Source organism: Elgaria multicarinata, chromosome 10 (genome assembly GCF_023053635.1).
Source record: "Elgaria multicarinata webbii isolate HBS135686 ecotype San Diego chromosome 10, rElgMul1.1.pri, whole genome shotgun sequence".
Taxonomy (NCBI): Eukaryota; Metazoa; Chordata; class Lepidosauria; order Squamata; family Anguidae; genus Elgaria; species Elgaria multicarinata.
This window is the reverse complement of record NC_086180.1, coordinates 50,821,668-50,842,968: the sequence shown is the minus strand read 5'-3', so window position 1 is coordinate 50,842,968 and position 21,301 is coordinate 50,821,668. Positions and strand designations below refer to the sequence as shown.

Sequence of the window (21,301 nt, the reverse complement as noted above, 5' to 3'; positions counted from 1 at the left end):
CTGGCCTTGACAGGCAATCCCAAGGTGAGGTTTTGTATCCACCTGAGCAATAAAGAACAAAGAGAAATGCTATGATACCGTGAGTAAACCTTTACCAGAATTTCTTGACCAGAATGGACATTAAGCAAACAAAAAAGCGAGTGATAGAAGTGTGAGAGTAAAAAAAATGTGCTGGAGATGATCAGAAAACCTAATTGCAGCAAAACAACAAAGTTGTAGCACCTTAATGACTAACATATTTATTATGGCATAAGATTGGACAATATCCACTGCATCAGACGCAGGACTGAGTACTTATGATTAAAGTACTTTTTATATAAATAAAACCCTTTAAAACAATCTTAAAATTTTAAGCAGCACAAAGAGCAGATATTGAGATGAATCTCTGTGTGTGTTCAGTTGAACAACCAAGTGACACATTGCACACATTGTCAGAGTCATTGTGCTGAATTATAATAAAGTATCATCATTAAATAGATAAAGGGCCTGTTCAGACAACACGCTAAGCCATGGTTAGGCTGCTAACCCTTTTGCAGCAAACGGTTAGCGAGCATATTTAAACCATGGTTATGCCACCAAGGTTAGGAATGATTCACATGACACGCTACACCATAATGTTTTGTTCAAAATGCCTAACTACCATGGGTTAGCATGTCATCTGAACAGGGTCATTATATAAAATAAATATACCAAAACAAAAACATTTACAGAAGGGGTGTTGAATCTAAGGTTGGCCGGCTGGCCTTAAAGGTGGACGGTTGGACAGTTGTCTGGGACACCAAGCTGAAAGAGGTGCTGAGCTGAGGGGAGCGCCAAACATTTTCTCAAGGTTCTACAGGTTGCTTGGGTACAACTGCAATTCCGAAAATGGTCTTTCTTCAATTAGCTTTAAAGTTAGGGTGACCGTATGAAAAGGAGGACAGGACTCCTGTATCTTTAACAGTCGCATAGAAAAGGGAATTTCAGCAGGTGTCATTTATATATATGGAGAACCTGGTGGAATTCCCTCTTCATCACCACAGTTAAAGCTGCAGGAGCTATACTAAAGTGACCAAATTTAAAAAGAGGGCAGGGCTCCTGCAGCTTTCTGTGGTGATGAAGAGGGAATTTCACCAGTTTCCCCATATATACAAATGACACCTGCTGAAATTCCCTTTTCAATACAACTGTTAAAGATACAGGAGCCCTGTCCTCCTTTTCATATGGTCACCCTATTTAAAGTATGCTTCCCCTTTGAAGCCAGTGCAACTCCGCTTTACTTTGAGGCAATGTTACTAAGCACTTTCCAGTTCAAACACTACAAACACTATAAGCACTTTCAAAATAATAATAAAATAAAGCCACAAGCTGTGAAAGGTCAGCTGAATACCTTTTTTATATATAACTTCTCTTTATAAATTTTTGAAGATAAAAACAATGGTTATTCTAAAATAAAGCTTACCAAAAGATAGGAGCTGCTACAAAAAGTAAAACCTGTGAGAGTTAAGCTGTGTTGCTTAGAGCTCTGCTATTGCTCAGGATGTGGTTTTTCGAGCTTTGGCTTATGCAAAGTGTAGTGCAGTAGCTGAGAGAGCCAGGTTTTGAGCAATGTTGTTCTTAATGTAGGGTGACCGGGGTTTTGATGGCAAATCCGGGAGGGGAGGGGAAATCTGGATTTCCCCCCCAAAGAGCAGCTCTAATGGGAATTAACAAAAATGCTTCGTCATTTTTTAAGATAAAGACATGAAACTTGGCACAATGTTAGCTCTTAGGAAGGGCTTTAGTCATACCAAATTTGAAACAGATCCATTAATCCATTTATTTTTTTAGGATTTTTTTAAAAATTGAGGTTTTAAAATTATTTTTAAATCATCATTTTTAAAGTTAAAGAGATGAAACTTTGTACCATGATAGAACTTAGGTAGAGCTTTAGCCACACCAAATTTGAAACAGATTTGTTCATCCATTGATTTTTTAGGAATTTTTTAAAAATTGAGGTTTTAAAATTATTATTTTTAAAATCGTCATTTTTAAAGATAAAGAGATGAAACTTTGTACCATGATAGGACTTAGGTAGAGCTTTAGCCACACCAAATTTGAAACAGATCCGTTCATCCATTGATTTTTTAGGATTTTTTTTAAATGAGGTTTTAAAATTATTATTTTTTAAACTGTCATTTTTAAAGATAAAGAGCTGAAAGTTGGCACCATGATAGCTTTTAGGTAGAGCTTTAGCCATACCAAATTTGAAATGATTCTGGGGCCAGTAGCAAACCCTGTTAACAACAACAGCAGCTTGCAATGAGTGAAGATACAGTCAGAAAAGATATTTGAGGGAAGGGGAGAATGTAACACACAGAGTATAGCAAAAGCTTCAAAGTACAGCAAAACCTACAAAAGTAGGAGTGAGTGAAGTTAATTTCAGATACATTGAATCTCTCACTTGTTCTTTATTTCAGTGATTTTAACATTAAGATGTTATGTAGAACAGATTTGTCTTAAATGTGTTCTGTAAAATCAGACATATGACCAAGGCTATGTTCGAGTGGGCACACCCCCTTGGTACTGGACACGCCCCCTTGGGGGCGACCATGTTGTCCTCCTTTTTGGTTTCCAAAATATGGTCACCCTACTTGATGGAGCTTTACATGGCCTCCATCTTTTCCTAACTGGCTCTCTTCCTCTGCTTTGCATTTTCTGTTCTGAGCCCCAGAAGGAGACATATACTCCTGTCATATACCCCACAGTGTGTAGTATCCCTCAGGCATAGGGACCATACGGGTGAGCTTACCTGCTCAGCCTGCCACTTGCCCCTAGACTACCAGGCAATAACTTCAGAGTCTTTTCCTTGCTGAATTCCTTTATTACTAAAACCTCCTTGAACAGTCAGCAAGGGCCACAACACCAACTGGAAGAAACAGAGGCTCCGCCCAGGCCTTCGATGAGGACTGGCATCCAACCTAAAGCTGTTTTCAACTTGACTCTATCTCTTACTTGCAAAGGTGGAAGAGGTGCTGTGTGCTTGTCAGAATATGCTTTCTGCTGCTTCTGTCGATCTTGTAATCTAGGGTGCGCTCTACATGGCACCCTGGGCTTCAGGGCAGATGTAATAGCTGGCAGTGTGCTCCGTAGTAAACGTCCTATGAGCAATTGGGCAGGAGCAAAACCTAAACCTGTTACTGGAGTATTATGCAGGTTCAACAGAGCCAGATATGGATCAGCGCCATCTTGTAGAGTTTTCGATAGCATGTGCTTGATGGTTTGTATAGTACGTTCTGCTTGCCCGTTGGACTGAGGGTAAGCTGGGCTCGAATGTGTCAAGGTGATCTTCCACTCAGTTGCAAATTGTCTCATAACCTGACTCGCAAATAGTACATGTTAACAGATTATCTCTTTAGGTATACCATGACGTGCAAATGTTGCCTTCAATCTGGCAACAACAGTCACAGCTGTTTTATCTGTCAAGTGGAGAACTTCAGGAAACTTAGAAAAGTAGTCCATGACTACCAGGTAAGAGTGACCTTGTAACTCGAAAATATCAGCTGCTACGTTTAGCTATGGCAGGTCTGGGATCTCGTGAGGGATCATTGGTTCCCTCTGATTGGCTGGCTGATGTTCTTGGCATGGCTGACAATTGTTGACCCACCGTTCTATCTCTTCATTCATACGAGGCCAATACATCAATGCCCGAGCATGTGCTTTAGATCTATTGACTCCTTGGTGTGGTAAGTGCAGCAGTTTTAACATGTTGTCTCTGGCGCCCTGTGGGATGATGATTTTGTGTCCCACCAGCAACAAGTCATTTTCAATTCGAATACTGTCTCTGAGAGGCCAATAGGGATAAAGTTCAGGCCTAATCTGCTTGCGCCTCCTGGGCCAGCCATTAATATGTAGAGTCTTCAAGCCCTGTAGGCATGTATCTGCTGACGTGTGTTCTTGCAATGATTTGAGCATATGATCACTAAGCGGGTCTGTACTGGACAAACTGTAGATCACTCTATCACTCTATGACGCTATAAACATGTCTTTGCTTTTCGTATAGTGGATATGAATATCATATTTCTGCAGTTGTAATAACATTCTTTGTAATCTTGCTGGGGCTAGATTATACTGGTTATACTGGTGATATGGTGGTATCAGCCTCACCTAGCCTACAAAATGGCTTTGGCATATAAGACAGTTGCTAGGCTTGGTCAAGTGGTTACTACAGCTCTATATTTTGGGGCAATGGCAATTTTCAAAGTTAAAAGAAGAAGAAGCAAAGGAAGAAGACCGAAGAAGAAGCTACAACCTGGGAGGCTGTGGTCTATGGTGATACTGGCCCTTTAAGACTAGTTATAACACTCCATCAGAGGCCTACGTCTTGTAGCTGAGGAGGGGGTGTTGGAGCACATGGGGGAGCCATAAATACCAGCATATTTTTGTGTAAAGCTCTTCCTGCCAGTAACTATGTCTTACCAGAGGCATTTCAACCTTTTTAAAATGGGAAGAAATCACACAAAAGCCAGGAAATCACAAAATGATCAGCAATTGGGTGTGGAGCCAAAGGAAGTGGGGAACCCGCGAGGGTCAGAATAGGAGCCGGGAGGGCTGGATTTAGCCCATGGGCCGGGGGATGTTAACCTTAGTTTACACTGCATGCACCTCCTCAATTCCTAATTTAGAACAATCCATTAAAAAAATTGAGCCAAGGCTAAAAACAAAACAATGTATGCCCCTAGTCAACAACTCATTTAAAACAGCCCCTTTAAAAAAAAAAAAAAAACGTGAGCCAAAGCTAAATTCTCTGCCACATTGTCTCCTTCTCCTCTTTCATTCCCTTGCCTGCCAGGGCTCACAGAGGTCTTTCAACCCCGCCTCTCCAGAGGGAGCAGCCTTCCCCAATCCATTGTACTTAAGATTTGTTGGACTACAATCCCCAATGTCTCCATTCCAGCTCAGGATAGGAGTTGTAGTCCAACACATCTGGAGGGCACCATTGTCCTGTGTGTCACTTCTCACATAAGTGTGTAAGTGTGACACATGAGGGGGGAATAGAGCTGCTGTTGCTGCTTGCCCTGGAGAGAGGCCCACTTTGATTCAGGAAGAAGCAGCCCTTTGGGAGACTTGTGGAGAGATCCTGAGAGTTATACTAGGCCTGAACTGCCACTTGCTTCCTCCTAGCATACACCCCAGATTAAGAAGGAAGAACAAAACTGCTCACTTTATGAAAAATGTCCAGAATTCTGCAGCCAGTCCTAAGTTTTTATTGCCATCTTCAAGTTAAACCAAAACAGAGGTTGTTGATCTTCATCCCTTGGCCATTCAAGGTAGGTTTTTGTATTCATTAGTTTCCTCAGTTTGCAAAACTTTTTGTGGACAGATTTGCCTGGAATGGGCTCCAGAAGGACCAAAATTACTGCGTCGTTTTTTTCATCAAAAAAACGGAAGTGAGAGAAATCAAGTTCATACTTGCATCACTCGCTCTTCACAAAGTGCTCCGACAGCACAAAGAGGGTTTTCTTACTCTTCTCAATGGAGTCAACAATGTTGTCCATAATCCATTTGCCTGGCAGAAAATCCCTTTTATGAAGGCAGAGCTTAAATGGAGGGTGAGCTTGCTCTAGCTCCTGTACCATTACGTTCTCCACCCATTCTGAGTCCTGTTCGCTGTAGGAAACAAACGCATCATAGTCGATTTCTTGATTGTGGGCTCTTTGGGGCTTGCGTTTTGCTTGGAGCCAGGCCCAGATCATCTGTGTATACCAGAAGACATGGAACTTGTAGCAAAGAGATGCCACCCCCAGGATGATCAGCAGCAGCAGAATGCAAATTAAGGACATCATCAAAGCCAAGTGACACTCAGCCAGTGGTAACTGAGCAGCTCCTATTTTCTGACCCCTTACATCACCTGGAGAGTCACAGGTGCCCTCTTTTGTATCTGGTCACACTAGGCATGGTTCCTGCAGCTTTAACCATTGGGATGAAGAGGGAATTTCACCAGGTGCTGTATGCATGCAAATGACACCTGTTGAAATTCCATTTTCTATACAACTGTTAAAGACACAGGAGTCCTGTCCTCCTTGTCATAGCGTCACCCTATTGTTGCACTCATTTTATTAAAAATAATGGCTCTCAATGCCACTGTTGTACTGTTTTGTACTATTGCTGGTGACAGGAGACTTGGGAGAGTTTTGCAGAACAAACGCTGAACCACAGAAGGGCTCTTCCTTTCACTAGAAAACTATAATAGTTGAACTCTTGAAATAGCCCATTTGGGGAACAGTGTGACTGCTGCTCCTCCAGTCAATCACTTTGCTCTGGAAAGATCTGAAACCACATTCCCCCATAGGGCAGGGACTCCATTTCCAAGAAATGCAGGAATACAGGAAGCAGCTATGTGCTGTACAGGTGGTCCTCCCAGCTCATCTCCAGGGTTCAAAAGTCAGTATGCTAGGATATAGCAACTATTTATTTTGGGCCTGTTCAGACAACATGCTAAAGCCATGGTTAGGCCAAAGAGTTATTAGCTCTTTGCTCTGATAGGTTTTCTTGAAAAGAGCAGATTTTACCTGTGGCTAGCACAAAAATCACTGTGAAATTTGGCAAGTTCAAGCAACTCCATTGGTTGTCTTTTCTCCAAATGTCATGTATTTATCAGCAAAAAAAAAGCTGACAGTTTCTGTTTTCCAGTGCAAATCAATGGGAAAATGGGAAATCTGTTTTGTTGTTGCTGCTATGTTGTTATCTGAATCTCGCTTTGGATCCAGAGTCTGAAGCAAGTTGGGGTAGTTCCAAATGAAACTGAAATGGAGCAGGACCAAATTTGAAGTTCTGAATCGTTCTCTGAAGCAGATCAGGAGTTCTGTGCACAGCCCTAATAGGAACGTAATAAATAAATAGAGAATGGGAATTTTACAAGTGTAGTTTTATCAACTCTTGATTTTGGAGGTTATGAAAAACCCTTCTTGAATTACGTTTATGCATGCTTGCAAATGCTCCAGCACAGTGTTGTGCTGGATCTACTGTTTGAATGTAATGTTACTTAAGGTGGGGTGGGGGGTGGGGGCGTCAGACAGAGAGAAACCCTGTGTTTCTAACAGCTTGCTGCATCTGCTAATATCTGCTCTTAAGGACAAGGAGTGGGGGAAGCTGGTAATTGTATCTGAAGCTCAGTGTGGTATCTTTGCACATTCTCCCACAACAAGGGAAGGGCAGCACAATTTCCTTCATCTAAAAATTTCCAGTGAAGCCAGCTGAGTTCAATGTGTGCCAATTTGTGGATATACTGCTTTCTACAAGGGTTCACTGAGAATTTCTTAGTTCCACATTGGTGCTCATGCTGTGTGATAAAGAGTGCTGGTTTTGCCCCAGGTCTGAATAAAAGCACAGATCTTGGACCCCTCTATTAACATGATATATTTAACATAATTTTAAATAATGCCTTTTTTTTAACATGCCTGCAATTTGTCATAGGAATGTGTAACCATCACAAACATCCTTTTTTTCCCTAATTCAAATTGCTTAGCATCCCATTTCATGAACCAATTCCCACATACCGAATGGTATGATTTCAGGTAGCTATTTCCGCGCATATCCACCAGGGTAATACTAGTGGCCCATAAGGCACTCCATACACACACTCATCAGGTGAGGATCTCTTCCCCCTCTGAGAAGTGTAGTGAGACACCTCCAACCTAGCCTCACCCACCACTCCACGGAGCTGCATGCTCCTGCCTCTTTGTCCTCCCTTGCCAGTGCTAAAATGTCCATCACTGCAGATGGGAAGGGAGGAGGTGACTACAAGACAATGGACAGAAAGGGAGGAAGAGGAAGCAGCAGAAGCATGTCTCATTCCATCATTCCAAGACTAAGGCCATAGCTAGATGGGGCGATATCACGGGGCGAGCCCCGGGATTGTCCCTGTGCATTCACATGACACACAGGAGATCCCAGGATCAGGGAAAGATGATCCCTCCCTTGTCCTGGATCTCGCCCTACACTTTAGGCCCACTTTTTCCGTGGTCTCGGGATGATCCTGAGACTGCAGAATGTGTGGGTGGGCATCGTGGGTTGTCCCGATTCCTCGCAAGGAGCCAGGACCCACGCACAGGTTGCAGAGCTCCTCAGGAGCTCTGCACCCATCGGGGGTGGGGAGGGGGAAAATTAAGTTTAATTTTTTTAAGGAAAAAAAACTACCTTTCTGTGCATGAGTGTTCATGCGCTCTTCTTCTTTAAGAAAAATAAAAAATGGCGGCTGCGACGTCCTCCCCTTCTGACGTCATCACGTGCCACATGTAAACAGGGGGAGATCTCGCGATAGGTCTAGCTGAGGTCTAAGAGAAGGCCAGAGTATCTACCTTTTGTGCTGTGATGCAGTGAGCATCCCCAAAGCACCGCACCACACAGACAATCCACTCCCCATCCCCTTTCCCGAGTTTAGAGAAAAGTGTCAGCATAGAGATATTCGCTTCTAAGCTCTACCATGACTACGGACACAAATCCTGAACTTGAGGTGCTACACTTTTTAAAGAACAAACAGAAATGTCACGACGTAATGACTAAACGTTTCCCTTGGCCAGAATTCCTCTTCAAAATGGATATTAAGTAAACAAACAAATGACAGAGGTGGGGGGGGGGAGAGTTAAAAAAATATTCCTGGAGATTATCAGAAAGCCTGATTTGGCTTTTTTTTTCTCCATGAGGCTTTCTGGTTAAGTCATACTAGGGAGCCCTCAGCACCTCCATCTCGAAAAGTGCAGACGGGGTTTTTTCACCATGCCCCAAGATCTTTTCTGCACCTAGCACAACTAACCTAATTCATTTTCAGTTCCCAAATTAAGCAGCCATGCTAGTCTGTGGCAGCAAAACCAACTAAGAAAAAGTTGCAGCACCTTAAGGACTAGCACATTTATTATGGTGTAAGATTGGACTCTGTCCACTGCATCAGATGCAGGATTAAGTACTTACAATTAAAATTACACCAGTTTAAAAACTTCCTTATTTTAAAAGAACAACAAATAAATTAAACCACTTTAAAACAATCTGAAGATTTTAAAGCAGAACAAACAGCAGAAACTGAGATGTGTGTTCAAGAGACACATTCTATACAACGTCAAAGTCATTACATTGAATTTTAATAAAGTACTATTTCTATGTAGACAAAATATGAAATTGATAAACACACAAAAAAGAGATATTTACAAAAGAGTTGTTGAACCTCTTTCATCTTGAAGACCAAATGAGATATTTTGGAGAAACACTTAGGGGACACATTTCATTTTCAGCAGGGACAAGGTAAAACAGGACAGTGTCAAAGCCAAAGGGAGCAGGAACAAAATGGGAAACACCAGCCCACGTTTTGCATAGAGCTGTCCTGCTACTCTGTCTTACCAGAGGCATTTCAACCTTTTTAAAATGGGAAGAATTCACACAAAAGCTACAAAATCACAAAGCAACCGGCAAGTGGGTATGGAGTCAAGGGAAGTGGGGAACCCCAGAGGGCCAGAATAGGAGCCAGGTGGGCTGGAATTTAACCTATGGGCTGGAGGATCTGGGCCCTGGTGGTTCACATGCCCCTCCTGAGCAACTAATTTAGAACAAGACATTAAATAAAACAAAATGATATCTCACCAACAAACAGTATACTCTTAGTTAGCAACTAATTTAAAACAGCCCATTTTTAAACAATTTGAGCCAAAGCTAAATTATCTGCCACACATTGTGTCCTCTTTCATTCCTTTGCCTGCCAAGACTCACAGACTCTTTCAACCCCTCCTCTCCAGAGTAAACAGAAGTAAGACCTCAGAAGAAAGCATAGAGTTGCAGAGCACATCTTTCCAGTTCGCTATTAAGACAGTTTTAGACTATTTAAAAAAAGGTTCTGAGTGACCACACTACTAAAAGTCAGTTCTATATGTGTTTATTCTCTCTGTTCAGTGGGGTTTGCTCAAAGGTAAACATGCATGGGATTTTGGTATGACTTGAATGTAAATACAGTTGAAATCGGTGGGATTTACTCTTGAGTAAGGGAACAGCAGATCTCTATTTTATGAACTTAGAAATGCAGAGCATTACATGATCAAAGTAAAGGAAAATAGATCCTTCACAAATGCAGACACTTGGAATTTCACACTGGTGGACTTTCGCACTGGGGGACTATCAGGAAAAGGGTTTAGGGGGGAATTTTAAAAATCCTAAAAAATTAAAGGATGGACTGATCTGATTCAAACTTGGGGTGGCTAAAGCCCTCCTTAAGAGCTCTCAAGATTCCGAGTTTCAGCTCTTTATCTTTAAAATGAGGTTGCTGCAGGCAAGGAGGGTGCATTTTCCGCATTTCTTTTAAGGTACCCCTGGTCATGCCTACTTAGGAGTAAGAACATAGAATTAAATGGGACCTCTCTCCCTTCCCCTTCACAGTTGAATGCGACGCCCTCCTCTTTTGTTAGCGAGACCACCCTTAGACACAAAGAATGGGATGGTCGGATAGAATGCAATGACAGCAATACACGGGAGGGAGGAGCGCATTTATTTTGCATGGAGGGAAAATAATCCAGACTTTCCCCAGTCCAAAAAGAAACGAAACATCGAGGGGAAGAGGAGGAATGAATGCAGAACATGGACAACATCATGCTAGTACCGGACTACGAAGCTACATACCAGGCATGGCGAGTGTGCAATAAATCGTTGGTGTGATGGAGCTCTTTGATTCAGGAAGAAGAAGCAGTTTGGGAGACTAGTGGAGAGATCCTGAATCTGTCTAGGCCTGAGTATGATCTACACTACTGTTTAAAACCATTTATTACAGTAGTGACAACTGTTGGGGCCCAGGACACATTCTATATGCTCTATACTGCCTAGTGTAGATCTGGCCCTGGATTGCAACTTGCTTCCTCCTAGTTTACACCCCAGATTAAGAGGGAAGAACAAAGCTGCTCAATTTATGAAAAATTGTCCAGTATTCTGCAGCCAGTCCTAAGATTTTATTGCCATCTTCAAGTTAAGCCAAAACAGAGGTTGTTGATCTTCATCCCTTGGCCATTCAAGGTAGGTTTTTGTATTCATTAGTTTCCTCAGTTTGCAAAACCTTTTGGGAATGGATTTCTCTGGAATGGGCTGCAGAAGGACCAAAATTGCTGCATCGTTTTTTTCATCAAAAAAACGGAAGTGAGAGAAATCAAGTTCATACTTGCACCACTCGCTCTTCACAAAGTGCTCCGACAGCACAAAGAGGGTTTTCTTACTCTTCTCAATGGAGTCAACAATGTTGTCCATAATCCATTTGCCAGGCAGAAAATCCCTTTTATGAAGGCAGAGTTTAAATGGAGGGTGAGCCTGCTCTAGCTCCTGTACCATTACATTCTCCACCCATTCTGAATCCTGTTCGCTGTAGGAAACAAACGCATCATAGTCGATTTCTTGATTGTGGGCTCTTTGGGGCTTGCGTTTTGCTTGGAGCCAGGCCCAGATCATCTGTGTATACCAGAAGACATGGAACTTGTAGCAAAGAGATGCCACCCCCAGGATGATCAGCAGCAGCAGAATGCAAATTAAGGACATCATCAAAGCCAAGTGACACTCAGCCAGTGGTAACTGAGCAGCTCCTATTTTCTGACCCCTTACGTGATCTGGAGAGTCACAGATGTAGTTTTCTGGCCAACCAACAGAGATGTTAGGGATTCTTGGCTGAGACTTGATGAAGGACACAAATGCACAGGAGCATTGGAAAGCGTTGTAACGTGCATCCAAGCTCTCCATTTCTGTAAATTTTTCAAGTTGTTCCTCAGAGAATTCAATAACTTTGTTTTCTCTAATATTCATTATTCTAGCACTCGGGATGAAGATAACATCCGGTAAGGCTGCTAATTTATTGTTTTTTATATAAAGCTCCTGTAGATGGGGCAGGGTCAGTCTAAAGTCTTGGAGTTTATTGTTGCTAACATCCAGCACTTCAAGACTTTGAGGGATGCAGGGTGTGAGTTTGCTTAATTTACAGCCAGAGATGTTTAGATATTTCAGCCTTTTTGGCCAGACACATGAGTTTGGCAATTCTTCAAAGCTATTTTGACTCACATCCAAATTAGAGAGGTTTACCACACGAGCAGAACTTTGTGCTACAACCTCAATCCGTTTCAAAGAATTTTGGCTAACATTTAATGTTTTCAGTCTAGGCAAGGCACCCGGGCACAATGACATACTCAATGATTGGTCTAGCAACAAATTCACACTGAGATCAAGATACAGCAGTGAATGGAATTTTTTCGCAAGTGAGCAGGGCATTATAACAGTTTTTGTATTTTCAACTGTAAGTTTGGTAATATTCTCTACAAGAGACATCACACTAGAACGATCTATAGCCAAATAAAACAATTCATTTGTAAAATTTCTGACTGTTATTACTTGTAAACTCCTTGAATAATGCTCAATACCATGGAAATCTCCCGTACTGCGCATATTGCTATTGATTATTTCAAGTTCATGCACTTGACTCATTGTGGAAAGAACGGTTGAAAGCTGAACAACAGACTTATCCGAAAATTCAATATTTTGCAGGATAATTTTCTTTGCATCCACAGGGACCAGATCAAGCAAGGAAAAGGATGGAATGTCAAGCCATTGCATATTCCTCAGTTCAAGGCACACCACAGAATTTCGAACATCAGATATAATGGAGTATAAAATGGGAATGGACGGAACATTCAAAATAATGTGATTTATGAACTTAATTGGTTGTAAGGCTCCACGTTCATGTTGTTTAATGTTTCGCCCCTCAATCTCCAGTTCTTCAAGAACTGAAATTCCTTCCAGGTCTTGTGTCCATAAAGCAGAGAAGTGGTCATCATTTCCCAAGTACAGATATCTCAGCTTTTGTAGGTCAGAAAACAGTGGAGTTCCCCCAAGTGATGAGTAGTAGTTACCTTTGATGTTTAACTTCTGCAGGGAAGAAAGGTGCCTGAACCAAGATGGAGATAAGTGGGTCAGTTTGTTCCTTGATAAATCCAAATGCTCCAGCTTCACAAGGAACCGAAAGGCATCCTCATCAATTGTCCGAATTAGATTAGATTGGAGCAAAAGAGTTCTGAGCTGGACTGCAAACTTCAGGTCCTCTTCTCTGATTTCCTCAATGCTGTTGGAGGCCAGATCCAGCCCTGTGACATTATCTCTTAGACCAGGTGGAATTGCATGCAAAGCCCTTGCGGAATAGTTGCAAAAATGAGCGGCATCACACAACGGATTGATGTGTTGTGCAGAAAGACTCACAGCTCCAACAACACAGATGACCCAGAGGCTCCAGGCTGGCTTAGTCATGGTTATCTAAGAGAGATTTTTTAAAAAAGAAATAAAAGCATATTATAGTTGTTTATTTTTTTTATTTTTACTTGTAAAACAATATATCAACAGTCAATATTTTAGACCTTCTGCACAGAATGCTTCTAGAGAGGGTTGACTGGAAGAGCAGTCATGAAATTTCCCCCATAGTTCCAGTTGATACAAATATACACACATAATGTATATTTATGTATATAATGTATATAATGTATATCCAGACTGGCTCAGTCATGGTTATCTAAGAAGAAGAAGACACATAATGTAGTTAGTTAGTTATACTAATTAAACAATTCATCCACACAGTTGGTATGTTAATACCTACAAAACAGTATTAGTAGTTTAACAGAGAAGTTTGACTAGAGGTTCCGCTCATTCACACCCTACTATACACACCCTCACTGATTTTCAGAACCACAGTGAGTCTGGCATAGCTGTAAGCATAAGTAAAGCTTCCTTGGACAAATACATGTACAGTAGGGATGTGCTCCGCTCCGATTAGGAGCGTAGAAGCAGTAGCGGATTGGCCTGCTCCGCCTTACCCAGAGGCGGAGTAGGAGCGGACCGCGGACCCCCTAGAAGCAAGGCGAAGAGAAGCGACCATTTTTCGGAGCTCCGAGTTCAGTCGGAGCGCTCCGGTCGCCATCTTGAAAACATTTCGCCATAGGATTGCATTGCGGCAAATAATCGCGCATAACTACGTTGTTTTTGAAGCTATCGTTCTGGAAATTCTTGTGCACAGAGAGTCGTGGATGGGGGTCATTTTGAGACCACTCTCACCTCTCTGCGTGCTGTGGTTCACGTGCAATATTTTTTTAAAAATCGGGTCAACCGCGGGGCTCAAACTGCGTTTCGGCTTTTCGCCCATAGGATTGCATTGAGGGAAAGAATCGGGGATAACTGGGGGGGGGTTTAAGCTATCGTTCTGAAAATTCTTGTGCACAGAGAGTCGTGGATGGGGGTCATTTTGAGACCACTCTCAACTTTCTGCATCGTACGGGTCGCGGGCTAGAAGTTTTTTAAAAATAGGGTCAACCGCGGGGCTCCGTTTCGGCTTTTCGCCCATAGGATTGCATTGAGGGAAAGAATCGGGGATAACTGGGGGGGGGTTTAAGCTATCGTTCTGAAAATTCTTGTGCACAGAGAGTCGTGGATGGGGGTCATTTTGAGACCACTCTCAACTTTCTGCATCGTACGGGTCGCGGGCTAGAAGTTTTTTAAAAATAGGGTCAACCGCGGGGCTCCGTTTCGGCTTTTCGCCCATAGGATTGCATTGAGGGAAAGAATCGGGGATAACTGGGGGGGGGTTTAAGCTATCGTTCTGAAAATTCTTGTGCACAGAGAGTCGTGGATGGGGGTCATTTTGAGACCACTCTCAACTTTCTGCATCGTACGGGTCGCGGGCTAGAAGTTTTTTAAAAATAGGGTCAACCGCGGGGCTCCGTTTCGGCTTTTCGCCCATAGGATTGCATTGAGGGAAAGAATCGGGGATAACTGGGGGGGGGTTTAAGCTATCGTTCTGAAAATTCTTGTGCACAGAGAGTCGTGGATGGGGGTCATTTTGAGACCACTCTCAACTTTCTGCATCGTACGGGTCGCGGGCTAGAAGTTTTTTAAAAATCGGCGGGAAAAATACCTTTTTCAAAGGGCTGAGGGGCAGAGTCAGCTCCCGGTCATGATGATCCCAAAGTTGGAGGAGGGCATAGGCAAAACAGGTAACTTGGGATTCTGGGAAACTTCTCTTTCTTCATCTGAACGGGCTTTTCCCCGTGTTTTTTAACACAGTAGCCCCACCAAATGCACAAACACAACCTGAAATCATATACTAAGCCAAGAATAAGAGATAGAAAACACAGCACTGCTCCCCACCCTAACCTTGGTGAACAACTGAATCGATGTGGTGCAAGGGGATGAGCTCCCCTAGGGCATCTCATCGTGGACGTGCCCCCACTCTCTCCTGCACTGGAAGGCCATAGAGCCTTCCAAAGAGAGTAAAACGGTGGAGCAATGCCTATCATGAGTTGAAGTGAATGGTCACTTTTCAGTGGTGGAGCAATGCCTGTTATGAGTTGAAGTGAGCGTTTTACTTCTTCTCAGAGCTGTTGGTGGCTGTCTTGAACTGGCAGCTACTTCCCCCTCCCCCGGGCACGTCCCCCTATTGCTGGTAAAAGACAGATATAGCCTTTTTTTTTTAATTCTTCTTGCTGTTTATTGAGCAACACTGCTGCTTTTAATTCCACCCCTCCTTTGTTTATTGATTGATTTATTCCATTTTCTATGCATTACTGGCTTATCCTTGGCTCCCTTCCTTATGCCCCCAGAAATGCCAGCTGCATGCCTGCCTGCCTTCCCTCCCTCCTCCCCTGCCCACCTCGCAGGGATGTTGTGTGTGGGGTGCCCGATTTTCAAAAATTCGCCAAAAATCAGGGGATGATGGGATTGCCTTGAAACTTGGTGTGTGTGTGTATACGCCCATGAGGTGTCATGGTGCCAAACGTGAGGTTTCTAACTTCAACGGAAAAAAAGTTGTTTACTTTTTTAGCTTTCAATGCAACCCTATGGGGGGGCAAAAACGGAGCTCCGGATCCGGATCCGGAGCTCCGAGCGGAGCGGAGCGGAAGTGGGCGGAGCGGGGGCGGGGCGGAGCGACCCGCTCCGAAAAATGGCGGATCTGCAAGTGAAGCGGAGCGGGGGGTCCGTGCACACCCCTAATGTACAGTAGATTCAGGATGGCAACACTCAGTATCAGAAGGCCACATTGGACCAGCTGTATTACACAGGACCAATGATATCCAAGTTGTTGCTACTATTATGTTTTATGAGAACTTATGTCAGAATTACACTGCCTGTGAAAACCAGATTTGCTGTACACAGCCAACTTTACAGGGCCCAGACACTGTAACAAGGTACATCAGAGAAAAAGTGCAACATTCCATGTAATATAATTAAACTTGTAATTTTTTATCCTGAGATGGGTGTGCAAATGACAACCTAGGATATGAACAGCAAGGATATGCCCCATTATTTGAGCCTTGGATTGTTCTCTGCTGGAGAAAGTTATTATTATTAATATTATTGAGATAGGAGACACTCCTGTTTACATGTTCCTTGATTTTTTTAAAACTTAGATTATTAATGTGCTTTCTATTTGAAGCTCTCAGCTGCCCAATTTCTTGGCTTATTACCAAGAACTTCCTAGCTGGTTGCTCGCCTTTTTATTTGGGACTGTGGAATTGCTCCTATTTGCATAGATGTTGTCATATTATTCCGGGTTAACATGTACACCAGTAATCCTGAGATTACCTGTCAGTAATATATAAATGAAATGCCCAAATTGCAAATACGCTCATAGATACATGCACAAACAGAGGCTGCCTGCAATGGTGCATTTTGACCATTTCTGTCCTGCATCTTCTGCCCCTGCCACAATGGAGGCCTACTTCTAATACAATCACTAATATGATACAGACTCACACAATCATCCTAAGGGTAGGTGGGTGGACTGTAGGTCCAGAAGCAGAAGCTACAGTCTTCCAGCTAAGGTGTAAATGGGGCTTTTGCATTGTGTATTTCTTTTTATATATTTTTATAATAAATGTATGTATTAGAGCTGTATGCAAATGCTCTCACAAAATTCTCCACCAATATTTGTGGGCACAGGAATGCTCAAAGCATGTAGTTTAGCATACAGAAATTATCTGTACTGTACAACATTTAAAGCTGTTTCCAAGACCAAAGGAGTTCAGATACCACCAGCAGTAAGGGGTTAAACATTGCCACTGGTTTTATTTCATTTGGGGCATGCCCATGAATACTGACCTTGTTTATCACTGTCCTTGTCAGCACGGCAAGGTAAGAAATCACAGGCACAGCACCAGTAGTAGAAAATTAAATTAATGCTACCTTATAGCCTTTATGGCAGAAAGTGTATATATGACCAATAAAGGATGGAAATTACATCCTAACTTAATAATAATAATAATAATAATAATAATAATAATAATAATAATGAAAAACACACATACCTCATTGACATAGCAATACCTAATGACAAAAATGTTGTAGAAAAGTAAGAGGAAAAGAGAGAGAAATATATACCACTATGGCAACAGGAAAAGGTCACAATTATCCCATTAGTCACATCAGTCACTGGAATCACATAAAAAAAACCTATGCAGAAAACCTTCAGGAATCCACACCAACATGCAGAAAGCAGTCATACTTAAAACATGGTCAATTGTTAGGAAATTCCTGAATCAGTAAAAGACAGCATAACCTGGCAAACCTGTCACGTCCATCTAGAAAAACTGCCACGAGTGAGAAAGAGATTAATATTTATTTATTTATTTATTTATTTCCTGGCTCTCCCCTCTGGATCGAGGCAGGGTAACATATCATCAGCTATGATGATGATAATGTTTGTTAAAAAAATCAGTAAAAAAAAATCACTGCCATCATCTTTAAAGTCTATAGTATCTCCACATAATAAAATTAGGAAGTTAGGCAGTGCAGAAGCAGGTGTGGTGTGTTTTATTAACTTGCCAGAATAGACTATTGTGCAAGGAGCATTCTTTTATCTCCGTTTCTAGATAGAGGCTTTTTTAGGGGTGTCCAATCCAGCATGCTGATTCTTCATACCCCATCCACAACCCATAAAAGAACTGTGATGATCCACACCAGTCCAAGGCAAAGTAAGGATGAGCAGGGTTCAAGGCAAAATGGTTCCGTCCAGAACTAAAACCCTGGGGGAGAAAGCACCACACTAGTTGCTATGGCTTTGTGTAAACAATCCCTACACATACACAGGCACACACTTTGGGTTTAGTGCTGTAAGGAAATCTGCAGTCTAAATAGCCAACAGTCCTTTCCCTCTTGGGTCTATTGCCAGGAGAACAAGTGCATCCTTCCAACTTTGCAGCTCCTGCACAAACGTCCAACAAGCCTGGTTGTGCGCAACTGATGGCTGGGCAATAGCTGTCCATTCTACACAGCACATGTGCTGCTGATGCACAATTCCCCCGAGGGCAGGATCCCACCTTTTTAAATTAGGGGCTTGCTTCCTGCATGCCCAGATTTGTCCTAAAGGGCAGGACATTTCTTGGAACTTTTGTCTTTAGTGTGCATCACAGAAAGCACCTTTGAACATCTCCTGTACATTTTGCATACATGTGATGGGAAATAGTGGGGTTAAAAAAAAATCAAAATCAATTGGAGGTTTGTATCCAGTGTTAGTCCTACTTAGAGTAGACCCATTAAAATGAATGGGACATAAGTTAGACTTACGTTGTATACAACCTGGACATTCTAGCTAATGTACCTGTTGCAGTCTAAGTACAAACAAACAGGGGGAGGCAAACCCACCTCCACCGTTTTTATTTCACAAAATAAGAAATAAATAAGAGTGCAACCCTATCTGCCTGTTTACTCAGTGGGTCAGTGGGTCTGACTTCTAAGTGAACATGCATAAGATTGTGCTGTTATAATCATTCATGAAAGCAGCATAAACATAGATTTTAAAAAGCAAAGAAATATCAAGAGTGTGGAACAAGAAAACAAAATCAACGACAGTGCGTAGGAAATACCTACCATCAGGGGGTTCAGAATCCCTTCCAGTGAAATGGTTTGAGCAAGTCTGGAAAAACCTGCTGCCCATCAATATTTCTGGGATGCTTAGAGAGAGTGCAGAGTTAATGGCGCATCTCCGGGCAGATTTGTCTTTCTCCAAAGAGAACCAATAATGCAGGTGGTTCTTCTAAAGGCAACTTCAGTGGCCAGATATACCCTCAAACGGGCCACACCCAAAAGGGATGAGAAACCTAAAGCCGGATTAAGACCTCACTATCCTGCTTCTGTGCCCTTTTGCTCCAAAGTTAGTTGAAGAGCATGACACAACTGGAGATCATCCAAAAACAAAAAACGACTCAGGTTGGAACTGGACGAAGAGAAGATTCCGATTTGAATGATGGGTGCAGCTTTCAGAAAGAAGACTTGCTTAGGATTGCGGGAATCCAGTTTGTGTTTCATTTAGAGTTTGTAGGTGGAAAAGAAAGGCTCTCCTTCAAGAAGCTCCAAAGATTCAGGAATGGGGAAAGCATCTGGGAGGTGGAGGCTGCACTACCGGGGCAGGGGGGCAAGTGCCTCCCCAAACAGGGAGATCACCAGCCCCAGCCCCCAATTGCTGGACTCCTGTCATTACTTGAAGGAAAAGGCACTTTCCGCATATACAAGCGCAGTCCTATATCATCATCTCTGTAGCTCTTCTAACCAGTTCAGCTGCAGCTCTTGAGCTACTGACATAATACTGCTCAGGTTTCCAACAGACCAGTGGCCGTCCACTCAGGGGAAAGGGGAAACATCTGGCATGCAGGAGAGAGAAGTAACTAAATGTATTATTTATATATAAGGTGCCTAATCGTTTAAAAAAGCCACAACAAAAACCTAACCTCAATTTAATTTTTTTTCAAAATTAAAATTATTTCCCCTTTCTGTGTTGTAGACCTAAAGTAACCCTTTCCCCATTGATTTCAGAAATAATACATTTAGGACGGAAGTTTTAATGTGAAATATGCATTATTTTTCTTTCAGAGATCTTAACATATGAGACACATCGCGCCCACCTAGAAATATACTTTGCCCCATCTGTGCTCCCCACCCACCCCAGAATGATTTTTTCTGGTTTCACCACTGGAGGTGGGATGGAGCTACTTGTCCGGGGTGGGGGGCGGAGAAGTGTTTCCAAGGTGATCAGGACACGATGCATGTTTGCCTACTTCACAAGTGCATCTATTTAATAGGTAAATATAATAAAGTGATCATCAATCACAGCCTTCCCCATCCTGAGTGTATCACACTATCATACGTTCACTTGAATAAAAAGGAAGAAATCCCAAAACTAGGAGTTGATCAAAGTAAACATTACAGAACTCTTCCAGCACATCCATCAGTCTGTTTTGTCTGATCATCCTTTGGAAGGGGGTGCAGACTCTTCAGAAAAGCCTCTATCATCATCCTCTGCTTCCCCACTTCTCCATGCCTGAGGCAGGAGGCTTGACCAGTTCTGCCCTCCCCCAAGTCTCTCATAACTCACTCTGCCTCCCCCCTTTTTGTAGTTGCACTCACTTTTATTGAAAGGCACAAACATTAGGACAACTTTCCCACTGCCATGTGGCTTTTGTTCCCATGTTTGTTATTTGCATTATTGCCAATACTCATGGGGGTATTGCAGGGGGAAGGCTGAACCACAGAAGGGACCTTTCTTTCCCTGGAAAACTCTAATAGATAGTTGAAACCTTAAAAGAGCCCATTTGAGGAATCTTGTTGTGCTGCTACTCAAGTCACTTCCTTCACTGCTGTGGGAGACTGTGAACCAAGCTCATAAGAACCAATACCAGCCAGGCTGGATCAGATCAAGGGTCCATCTAGTCCAGCATTCTGTTCACAAAGTGGCAAACCAGCTGCCCATGGGAAAACCATAGGCAAATCTCCCCCACTTGGGACATACCACTTTCCAAGAAATTGAGCCATACATGAATCAGCGCTGTATGTTCAGGTGATCCTCCCATGTAATCTCTAGGGCTCAAATGCCAACAGAGTGCAAGCAGCCACAGCAGTATGGCAGCTATTCATTTTAGTGCTTTAAAGATGCGACATTTAGACAGAAATAAGTGCTACACCTCTGGCTGAGAAATGCTGTGAGTTGTAGGACTTTTTCCAGCTTAAAGATGCATAGGATTGCACCCTAAGTAGAGTTATGTCTTTAGGACAGCCTTCCCCAACCTGGTGCCCTCCAGATGTTGTAGTATTTAATGTTTCTTTTATTTGTAGAACCCTCTCCAGACAGCATACAAAGAGTAACCTTTATTAAGTCACAATATATACTAACTGCCCTCCAATACCAGGTGAATGCCTTTATACAAAACATTGTAACACTTAATCAAGTTAATTGATACAATTAACACACAATCATTACAGATGTGTTGGACTGCAACTGCCATCATCCCCCAGCCACAGGCATTTT

At 42.5% G+C, this 21,301-nt stretch overlaps 2 protein-coding genes across 2 annotated transcripts; both read right to left on the bottom strand.

The window, feature by feature from the left end:
* Positions 1-5,172: 5,172 nt before the first annotated feature.
* On the bottom strand, positions 5,173-10,624 carry LOC134404402 (toll-like receptor 2 type-2). Its single transcript, XM_063135088.1, is given in 2 exon segments — positions 5,173-5,899; positions 10,618-10,624. Coding segments are annotated over 2 exon segments (690 nt in total). The 3' UTR covers positions 5,173-5,216.
* Positions 10,625-10,932: 308 nt separating this feature from the next.
* On the bottom strand, positions 10,933-13,266 carry LOC134405196 (toll-like receptor 2 type-2). Its single transcript, XM_063136431.1, has one exon. It carries the CDS (start codon positions 13,264-13,266, stop codon positions 10,933-10,935), a length of 2,334 nt encoding a protein of 777 aa, XP_062992501.1.
* Between the last annotated feature and the right edge of the window lie 8,035 nt (positions 13,267-21,301).

What these genes read in the sequence shown, in the direction of transcription:
- LOC134405196 (XM_063136431.1), bottom strand. Translation starts at nt 13,266, where the DNA reads ATGACTAAGCCAGCCTGGAGCCTCTGGGTCATCTGTGTTGTTGGAGCT.